The 11,496-nt window shown below is 43.8% G+C and overlaps 1 protein-coding gene across 1 annotated transcript; it reads right to left on the reverse strand.

The window, feature by feature from the left end:
• Positions 1 to 746: 746 nt before the first annotated feature.
• On the reverse strand, positions 747 to 1,703 carry LOC119807824 (vomeronasal type-1 receptor 44-like). The gene has a single exon (XM_038319982.2). It carries the CDS (start codon positions 1,677 to 1,679, stop codon positions 747 to 749), a length of 933 nt encoding a protein of 310 aa, XP_038175910.1. The 5' UTR covers positions 1,680 to 1,703.
• Positions 1,704 to 11,496: the final 9,793 nt, after the last annotated feature.

An 11,496-nucleotide genomic window follows, 5' to 3' on the forward strand; every position in this document is an offset into this window, starting at 1 on the left:
AGAGGGGAGGAGATGGAAATTTTTTAAATATAAAAAAATAAACCAAAAAGAAGAAAAAAAAATTAAAAGGAATGTGCTAACTCAGGTCAAGTGAGAATCACCTCACAGGTCTTTTTGGAAAACCCATGGATAGTGCGGGAGAAATTATCTGTATGTGGTCAGTCATGTATTTTAATAAAATGCTGATTGGCCAGGCAGGAAAAATAGGTGGGTCAACCTGACAGGAAGTTGAGGTGGGGCGATAAAAACAGGAGAATGGTAGGCAGGATGAAGCCCAATCCTCCCACTCTTGCCCAGGCCACCGAAGAAGCAAGATGTAAGCTGCCCCACTGAAAAAGTTACTGAGCCACATGGCTAACATAGATAAGAATAATGGGTTAATATAAGCTACAAGAGCTAATAAGAAGCCTAAGCTAATGGGTCATTCAGGTTATAATTAATGCAGCCTCTCTGTGTGATTTTCTTTGGGGCTTCCTGACTGTGGGGTACTGGGCGGGACAGAAACTCCACCAAGCAGGCCCCTTCATGTTCCACATGGAGAAATAAAAATTTCACATGATATCTGAGGGGCACGCAGTTTAATTTTCTTCATATAACCTGCCATCCACACATAGTAAACAGATTCAACGGAAAAATGATGATTTCATATTTTAGTTTAAGGCACAGATTATTCCCACTATGCCACAATTCACAGCTCTAATGACAGCATATTGTTTATATTAAGGGATCATACCATCACTGAATAATCAAATATTTATTGTCCTCCCACACATTGATCTCAAAAACTTAATTATACGCTTTTCAGTACTAATCAGCACAAAAGGACTGACTGTGGCATAGCTATGGGACACAAGAATCTGCATACAGTAGAATAATGAGCCATCCTTGAACTTCATTCTTGAGTGGAAGATAACAATGTCTAAAATGTAGAAAACCACGAAGAAGCTCATGAGCAGCAGGATGGTCCGGGTTGCCCTTATCTCTGGAGAGGCTTTTGGAGAGAGGCTGGTGCTGTGAAGATTCTGGGAGAGCATCTTGTGCCTGCACAGGAGAGTCAACATGTACCCACTGGAGAGGGCCATGAGACTTATCAGGAAGGCTTCCCTGAGGGCCAGCAGTGTGGAAACTGCGCTTTGTCGGGAGTAGCTCAAGGGTAGAAGTGAGCAAGACTGAGTAACATACATAAAGTGTTCTGAGGTCAAATTGAGGGTGGCAGTGACTGATACTAAGAAGTGACAGCTAAGAGACATATATAGGACACAGAGGAGAAGAAGGCCACATGAGACATGATAGGGAGATTTATGTTTGAACTTTCCCAAACAGGAGCTTCTAGGACTTAGTGTGATGGCCCAAAGGACATTCAGCAGGCAGGTAGCACAAAGGGAGAGGCCCCTCAAAAACCTGTGCAAATAGATAAGTGATTCGCATGTGGTGGAATCCCATCTCTCCTTAGATATAAACATGTCCACAGCTATGAGGCCCATAGTCATGAGCATCGTTAGTTGGATTAGGGACAAGAAATCAATGGAGAGATCAATGGGCTTAGGTCTGTGCCCACCAAAGAGCATGCAGAGGTGGAAAAGAAAGAGGATGCTATTAGCTGAGATCCCAACACTCACTTCGGAGAACAGGGTGACTTTTAGGATTGTGCTAGTGTGGAGTGTATTAGCTTTATTCATTTTAGGTGGCTAGAGAGCAAATAGTAAAAATCTGTGGAAAAAAAGAAAACTCTTCCTTACGGATACCATACACAAATACTGCCTTATTCACAAATGCCAAACAACATCGAGCTGGTACCAAAATGTCAGTTCATCCCAATTCTGCATCATCCAATTAGAACTCAGCTCCAGCTCACAGCCCCTAGAAGCATCCTCACTGTTCCCATGGCCCTAAAGCATCCCAATCAAGGCTGGATTTGTGTACCATTGTGGGGCTACTTCAGAATATAAGCTTTCTTGTACATTAATCATTTCCATGAGTTATAAGAAACATTTCCTCTCCCAATCCATGTCTTTGATTTTTTCTGGGGACAGAGCTGCATATTTCTTGCTTTTCATCTGCATCATCTTGATTGTCAGACAAACAATGGCTCTACCTGTTTGCTGGGTTTTAGTGGAGACTATTGCACAAACCCCAGAAGATGTCCTTCACAGAGAAAGTGTGCCGTGGGGTCCGCGTGCACAAGGTCACTTTATTTCAGTGCCCTCCTTATTTTGCTCCTTCACTGCCAGTCCAAATCTTATTCATAAATCTCAAGAACAAATGATTACCAGTTTGGACTCTGAATCAAGTTCCACCCACCATGTGCCATTTCTTCGGAGTGTGACTCTGAGGCCAAGCTCTCGTCACTTCCTCTGATCATATGAACAGTCGTGTGCCTGTGTCAAGAAGACCCTAGATATGGAAGATGTTGTATACACACCAACCACGGAAGTGTTTCTGGTACAGGCATATCAGCTGCTTGATTTCTTGTACAGTGCCTGTACATGTGGCCCGGACGAGTTAATGCAGTTCTGTTCAGGACTGATCAGCTCTTTCCCAGCCTGAAACAGAAAAGACAAAAATAACCCACACAGTAGAATGCTGGAGCAGAGTTCCCTTCCCAGAGTTTGAAATCTAGGTCTTTCTCCGAATTCTAAGTGACTCTGCGACCGGCCTATGACTTTAATCTCCTGCACAATGAGAGGCCTCTGGGAAGAGACCCAAGAATCTGATAGCAGTGTAAACATACTCTTACTTTTTTTTCTTCTGAGATGTAAAATCAGGGTGGTAAATAAAACTACAGTCATAATAGATTCAGGGCCACCCCATTCTAAGGTCATAGTTAAATGAGAAATGTCCACCCTGTCGTGAAGGATTGGCTCCATGGGCGTCTTAAGTTTTCATCTTTTTCAGGGAGCAGGGGAGGTCTCGAGGCTTCTCCCAACCTCAGAAAAGCCAGCGCAAAGTAAGTGCTAAAACTCAGTGAGTATTTCTTGTAATAATAATTCATCCTTTCCTTTAATGAACTATCATACATATGAGGTGCAAAATACTGCAAAAAAAAATCCCAAGAAGCATAGTAAAGTATTATCAACTGAAAATCAAGGGTATGGAGTGAAATAATAATTATTCAGACCATTTGGTACTGTAATGTAATAAATTAACAAGAAACAAGGATGTTTAAAATGTTCTAAATATTTGTTCTGATAGCCACAGATAAGTGTACTTCTTACCTCTCATCAAGAAAACTTCTCTGTGCAGCAGATGGAGGCCATTACTGCAAACCTTGACCGATCAACATGTAGAGTTGTGGATCTCAGTCTCAGTGGAACCATCCACCAAAGAACTCCTGGAAACAAGGCTCAGAACACATCGTAGAAGAGGGGTTGGAGAGAGCAAAGAGGTCAGGGAGAAGAGGGAATGGAAAGATTAAAGAGCCAGAGGATCAGAGTTTGGAGAGGTGGGAAGATTAAAAAGCCAGGGGACCAGGGAGTGTGTTGTGAGATTGTGCCTCTTGGTAGTGTTAAGATGCTACAGCAATAAAATCTTACCAACATAACTGTCAAACCATGAGGTTAACAAGAACAACAATAGTTAGGCATGCCAACATACAGAAAAGTGCACTCCTCAGCCCTGAACAGAGCACTATGGGAAACTAAGGAGTGCTAAGAGCGGGAGAAATAGTCTTCTCCAGGGGAAAGCACACCAAATGGTTGTCCAAAACCAAATGATTAGCCCTGAAAACATACATAAAAGTAACATTGTACAGACTAATCAGGTTGTATTTATGCATTTAAGAATATATATATGTGTGTGTGTGTGTGTGTGTGTGTGTGTGATAACAATTAATGAAAAAAGAAGTCATGAAAATGAAAGACAGCAAGGTGGGCTATTTGGAAGGGTTTGGGAGGAGGAAAGGGAAGGGGGAAATCATGTAATTATAATCTCAAAATGTCAAAGATATATTTTTCAAAAGCAGAAGGAGTAAATATTAAAATTCATAAACACTGGACATTATTTAAGAATTCAGAGTAGAGTTGGATAGTTGGTAAAAATATTTAATAATTTGGGTTTCCTAAAACAAAAATCGTATAGTATCAGTACAAAAATCTAGTCTTTCCAAAGATCAATGGCCATCAGTGCCAGAGAGTGAGAGTCTTAAGTTCTACTGAAGTTTACTCCTGTGAACTGTGAAATTCCTTATAATACAAGGGCTTGTCCCTGACCTCAGTCTCAACAAAGAGAAGTCATGGGCTGGGGAGAAGTATGGGCAAGAGAAAAGAGAGAATGGGGCAGAAGTTCAGTTCTAGCAATAAGGTGAAATAACAGCTAATAGCCACAGACCATAGGCTTGAGTTTGTGCTTATAACCCCGAGATAAGAAACAATAATCAAGTCCAGGTTGCAACATCTGTGTGTGTCCCTGGGATCCAACTGTACCACGACCTAAAATTTCCTTTTACATCCTGGTCCATCCGGGTGCCTCTAGAGAGACTTGATGCTGTGGAACATAAGGAAATGGAATGGATTCATAAATTAGGTCCCGTATGAAGAGGCCACATTTGGGGAAGAGGAAGGAAAAGCTCAGATGGCAGAAGACACACCTGGAGCAAAACCTGTCCAGAAGAATCCTGAGCATTCCTTGTTAGAACTGCCTGTGGAGCTTCTGCTGCTCGGGACAACAGCGTTAGAGGCTTTTGTACTGCACGGAACCGAGAAGCCATGTAGACACTGTGTCATCCTATAGTTACCAATCAATCGTGCACAACCTGAAATCCATGGCGTCACTAAATAGGCCTCAAGCAATGGCAGGTGCTCAGGACAAAGACCTGGCCTTGTGATCTGGAGGGAAGTAGAGAGTAGAATGGAAGAAGGAAACCCCTCTGCAGATGGCACTGAGCACTGGGAGCTCATAGCCCTGTGGGTGCACTGCATCCACGGAGAAGAAAAGGAATGATGCCTGTTTCCTTCTCTGCATGGAGTCACCTGCCCATGTGCTGCTGTTGAGATGTGTAAAGAACACGGATTCTGTCAGGGCTGAGATATACCGGTCCATGCTTATGTTTATGAAACTGTGTGCTTGTGTTCGTCAGTTTTACACAGCTCACCTTTACCAAGCTGTCATGACTCTCATCCCATGCTGTGCGTTCATGTACAATGAACACAGGGGTGTGGAGGGTGGGACTGGTTCTGCTTCGCATAAGTAGGTTGTATTAGAACTGAGTTACAATGGGCAGTACTCTCTGTTGTGTTTAGAATTTAGTTACTATGGACAGTATTCTCTGTCAATTCTACTTGGCAAAATCAGAAGACAGTGGGGAGAGGCTACTAATGCCTGCTGGCAGGAAAACCATCAAGTAGGTGTCAGTCCTGTGCGCAGAGGAACTGTAGGAGTGGCGGGGGAGCATGAAGAAAATTTGGGCTAAGGAATGGCTGAAACCCTTTTTGTTGTTCTCAGGGCTTGTCCTTTCAGCTAGACTGTTGCTGTTCAAAACACGTCTTCAAAACAGCACGAGAAAATAATGCACGTTTGTTGTGAGGGGACAGGACGCACCAGAGGATCCTTATCACAGAGAGCTGACAAGAGTCCTGTCACAGGTGCCTGCTGTTACTACAGAGACCCCAGCCCTCCTGCAGGAGTTTGTTTCCCTGGTGGGCCTATGATGGGACACGGGTTTGGGTTTTCTTGCCCTCCAGAGTTAATGATTCCTTTGTAATAAAAAGGGATGCAGATTTCCATTTATCTATTACCTATCTCCATGAGAAGATACAGTTTGAGGAATTCTGAGAGCTAAGAACAGAGATCAGGCCTAGAGAAAGAACCAAAATCCAGGTGTTCTCAATATCTGTGTGCTATTGAAATGCTTCTCCCAAGCCCCAGGAGTAATGGGTTCCTGCACTTAGGACCTGGGGAGGAGAAACCACCACAAAGTTCACATGAATGTGATATGTCATCACTGGCAACCACGGCCCTCAGCTGAGATACCACAGTGGGCAGAGCCAGGCTAAGCAAACTCTTCACATTTTAGTATCTAAAGATGACCAGGGAGTAACCATAGCCCAGTGTGGCACTTTGAACCCGCAACCTTATTTCTTGTAAAGATTCTATTATTATTCAAACCACAGTAGTGTCCATCAGTAACAGTTCCAGTCACATACAGACTGAGGGTACTGCAGTAAGCTGCGGGTTTAAGCTCTGCTTAATCACATGAGAACATGTATAGGAAAGGATAAATCAGAAAAATACAGTGCAACTTGAGTGCTAATGCACAAAGTCCTTTACTTTAGAAATAATGAATGAAAACCAGAACGGTCTGTTGGCATTCCCTATGCAAAACGGATGGATTTTAGGAGCTTAAGGAAATGAATATCCTAAGGAAAAAAAAAAAACACACCTTTTGCCCATGCAGAACACAGTCCCTGTGCCGAGGGGCTGAGCTCAGCGTCTCCTCTGCAGATACTGAAAACCTCCCTGAGTCCCACTTCTCCTCCTCCCACCGCCTGCCTGGGACCCAGCCACCTTCGGAGTCTGCAGCTGTGTGCAGAGCACTTACCCAGATGGTTGGTACAGTGGAGGACTCTGCCTGAGGAGATGTGCAGAGGCTTAGGTAGACGGGGTTTTAATACATGTCTTTAGTTTTAAGTTTAGTGTCTGTTGTATTCCCGCTGGGGAACACAGAAATGTGGCGTCCCGGTGCATCATCTTCCCTTCCTGTTGATCTCCCTGCAACCTGGATAACAGCCATCTGGGGAGAGCTGAGCACAAACTATCTGAATTCCCTTGCCACACTTGCTGGACGGATGAGAAAGTTTGCACCAAATAGACGGTTCTAACTTGGCTCATTTTGAACTCGGATGTGATCAGTCGCAACCCATTTCATACTTTTTGATGAGGCTGATCTGGGGCAGAGACTCCTGGTGCTCATGGCTCTCAGGATCTCTCCCTACAGTGTTAACAGGCAGCCTCTCCCTGGGTGGGTCCTCACATGGAGCACCTAGTTCCCATGTAATGTTGTTCTGTGTGCGTCAGTTTCCAGACTCTCAGTTTCAGGACTTGAGCTGTGAGTGGTGTTTATAAGTAAATATAAAAATAAATCATATGAAAAGTTAGAGGAAGAGGGGCAAAGCTGGAGGTTTTTCTGAGGCCATCACAGGCAGATGAAGGCTGCTGAAGATGGTTTAGACCAACATCCTCCCACCACTTCCAGTTAACTCTCTGTTTGATGTGAGTTCCCAGGTTCCTGTTCCAGCTGCCATGCCTGCTGCTTGCTGCCATCCTTTCCCATCATAATGGTGCCATTAGTCCAAATAAACTGGAGTGTTTCCTAGAGGTCAGGAAAGAGGTGACTAATAAATAAGTGGTTCTGTAGGAAGGCAGTGAAGTCCTAAGCGAATGTGTATTGTTTGATCTTGGCTTGGCTGTGCCAAGGACCAATGCCTGAGACCCGTGGTAGAAGCAAAACCTTCTCTGAGGCTCAGTGGGATGGCACAGCCTTCCTCTGAACCAAGTAGGAATGTTGTGTGCGCAGAAATTTACAGCTTAAGACTGCTCCCCTACAGAGACCACTCCTGGTGTGATTAGCTACAATTGACTCCTTGTTCTGCAGTATGCAATAACCTGGATCCTTATGCCTGCAATAACACCACTTCCTTGTTCTACTAAATATAAAAATCACACTGAGATTCTGGGATGCGGTGGTTTCTCCATCAGAGATCTCAATCCACCCAGACCCAGCTTTTCTGAATTTGTGTATGTGTGTGTGACTGTCATTTTTTCATTTTCTCAAACCCCTAGTCTTCTACAACCCAAGCTGTATAATGATGAGGCTCATGATGAGGTTCAACATCAGCAGAAGATAAGGATTCACTACACACAGCAACCTTTGGTTATCAAACCTAGGGATGAACGCAAAGTCACAATGAAGAAGAGTCAGGTTACTCCCCACCTAGTTAGAGATGCTGAGGCTGCAGCTAATAAGTAGCTGGTCAGAGATCACAGGTCTGAAAGTCAATAAGGATGGGCCCTCCATCATATTCAACAATTTGTAAAAATCCAGAACTGAACCTGAAGGACGCTAAGTTACCAAGCCATGGAATTTCCACTAAGAAATAAACCAGAAGACAGAGACCACCGTGGAGAGTTTTGTTAGAGCCCAGAGTTGGGATAATAGGATAAAGAATGTCTGTCTCAACCGACAGCAATCCACTTTCCCTAAGGGAAATGTTTCAGTGGGCTAATGGGAGGTAGAATATTCCAGCACTTGGCAGCGTGTTATGTCCTCACCCTTTCTTTCAAAACCAGCTTTGAATCTCATGGCATGTGCCCTTGTTAGCACACTAATTTTAAGGAAGGGAAGAGCCCAAACCTTTTCCTGCACAGAATTAAACACACACACACACACACACACACACACACACACACACACACACACACAAAGATAGACACAGACCAGACAAAAAGAAGGACAATAGAGATAGCAGGGCTTCACTGAAGCCCAGCAAATGTAAGTTCTTTCCAGCTGGTACAGTTGCCTCTTTTATATATATATATATTTACTTCCTTTCTGTAATTATTTTCAAGCTGCTATTATACAGTATAATGTCAAAATAGTGAGCTACAAGAGACACTCTGCCCTGCATGGGACATGTGTTTTCTGAACTGCTAGTAACTGTCATCTTGATAGACTACTACCTAAAGGAAGGATCAGCTAAGGAACAATGATCCCCTTCCTTAAGAGTAGATACAAGTGGGGCATGTCAGCACCATGAAACAGAAAAGAACCCTCAGGAAAGCATTTCTGTTCCAGACAACTTTGGGAAAGTATAAACCTACTCAATATGGTAGAGCCTAACGATGGGCGCTCCTGGACAGCAGAGTCCTCTATGATGGACTCTGGCCTTTGCTTCACTGTGCCCTTGAGAATGAATGCCTTCATGGTATTCTGTAATAAACTCTTGCTGTCTTCTATACTATGACTCGGTGTGGTCATCCACTGAAGGTCACAAGGTTCAGGGAGCCCAAAGAAAACCACAGTGAGATCCTGGAAACACAATGCTCCACAGTATGTAGAGCAAACCAGACCAAAGATGAAAGACAAAGCACGGAGCCTTTGAACAACATGAAGATGCCAGTGAGCACTAACTGACAGGACTTATATGCACACTTAGGAGAATGCATTTTTTCCAGAGGATCAGCTTTCTCTAAGACAAACATTTGACTGGGCTGCAATTTACATCTCTATAGATTTTTAAGGAAAATATATCACACTCTATGTCTTCACTGGCTACTACAGGACACAAATGAGATCAACAATGGAAGAGAAACTCTTAAAACTCCAACAGGGATGAAAAACAGTAAAACAAGCTTGAAGGACCAATGGGTGAGCTGGATTGATGGCTCAGTGGCTTTAAGGGATAACTGCCCTTGCAGACTACCCAGTTTTCGATTCCCAGCACCCATGTTGCAACAAAGAACTGTCTGTAACTCCTGGTCCAGATATCCTATGCTGTCTTTTGGCCTCTGTTGGTGTCCAGGAGTGTATGTGGTACCTAGCCATACATGCAGGTAAATACTCATACCTGTATCTTGAAAGGAAGGAAGGAAGGAAGGAAGACCATTGTTTCCAGTAAAAAAAAAAATCTATTTGGTACGAAGGTCAGCACAGCCATAACTTTAGTTTTTCTGCGTTTCAAAATAAATCAGACCACACATGGAAAAGGGAAATTGATTTACTGGCAGGCTGAGCAGAACTGGGAAGAGTTGACTCACAGCTCTCTCTCCTTTTCTGTGGCATGTTACAATTTTATGCAACCCAAGACTTCAATGAAAAGAAATGGCTTCTAGCACCTATGACCTGTGACTTAACTGTCTTCTATCTTTGAAAAGAACCTTCTCTTCTTTTCCTGCCTGCATTTAATCTTCTCTCATCTCTATGAAGGCATGGGGCTCATGATTGTTCTGGAACAATATCCCATTCTGTAGCCCAGACTGGCCTGGCTTCTGCCAGTTCTCCTGGCTCAGCTTCACCAGGCGCTAGGATGGCAGGTGTGTGGCACCATACTAGGGTAAGAGCATTTAAAGTCTTTTTACCAAAGCCGTTATTCCTCCAGTATATTTTCCAGTGTTACTTTGATCATTGCCTTCTACAAGGGACATTTTGACCCAGAAAGAAGGGAACAAAATTAAACACAAATGTGCACCCCACCATCTCGCACAGAGCTCCACCTGGCTTTCAGTTTTGACATTGCACACTGAAAGATTTTTCTAGGATTCATTTCTGTATTTACAGTGGGTTTTTATTACAAAGGGGTTTCTATGGAAATATTTCCTACAATGGTAAAGGTCATTGTTAATTCTTCAGACATCTTTTCTGGCTGCAGTATTGCCTGTGAAAAGCAAATGGAGCCCCCCAGCATCATTCAGGTCGCCCCTGTGCTAGTCTGCTTTTCTGTTGCTGAGATAAAGCACTGTGCCCAAGGAAACGTGGAGAGGGAATCGCTTATGTAAGCTTACAAGCTATAGCCCATTCGTGAGGGAATCCATGGCAGAAGCCCAAGCAGAGACTGAAGAAGAAATCACAGAGGAAGGCTACCTACCAGCTTTCTACCCTGGCTTTCTCTGCTACCTTTCTTATTGAGACTCCTTCAGACCACGCTGTCTAGATTGTCTCCACTTGACAGTTGATGCTAACTAGCAGATTTCCTTTGCATCTCTTCAGAGCGTTCTGCAAGGTCCCCTTAGAGTATGCAGCGGCATGTTGCATTGTTCTGCTGGTTAGTTTTTATCAGCATGCTAGGGACATCCAGGAAGATAGAATTTCAATCCACCATCAGATTGGCCTGTGAGCAAGACTGTGGGACATTTTCTTGATTATTGATTGATGTGGATGGTGCCATACTTGGGCAGGTGGTACAAGAACCTTCCTAATGCTGTGACCCTTTAACAGTTCCTCATATGGTGTTGCCCAAGCATAAAATTATTTTCATTTGTGACTGTTATGAATTGTAAATATTTGATATGCAGGATAGCTGATTCAAGACCCTGTGAGAGGGTCAAGACCCACAACAAGCCACCAGAAGCAAGCAGTTAGCCGTGTTCCTCCATGGCCTCTGCTTTGATCCCTGTCTTGAATTCTGGCCTAATTTTCTTCAATGATGGGCTGTGATGTGCAAGGATAAGCTGAAAAAAAACTTTCTCCCCAAGATGCATTCATCACAATAGAAACAAAACTAGGACACCTGTGAACCGCAGCTGACCAGGCACGGAGGTATGGAAGGATCTGTCATTCTTACTGTCTTCTGGGTCCATTCCTTTTCCTGAGTGAGATGTGGGCGAGATCTGCTGAGTCCCATAGACTCACAAGGCACCAAAGTCACAGCCAGCGAGGGCCTGAGAGGGACATGGGTGCCTCACCGGGGTTCCTCTCCTCTTTCTGCTAACAATCACTTTCCATCTCTGGAATTTAAGCCAAACCCACTGTCCTGGCCCGTAGTGAAAAGCCATGGTTTTTACTAA

This window comes from Arvicola amphibius, chromosome 2 (assembly GCF_903992535.2).
Source record: "Arvicola amphibius chromosome 2, mArvAmp1.2, whole genome shotgun sequence".
Taxonomy (NCBI): Eukaryota; Metazoa; Chordata; class Mammalia; order Rodentia; family Cricetidae; genus Arvicola; species Arvicola amphibius.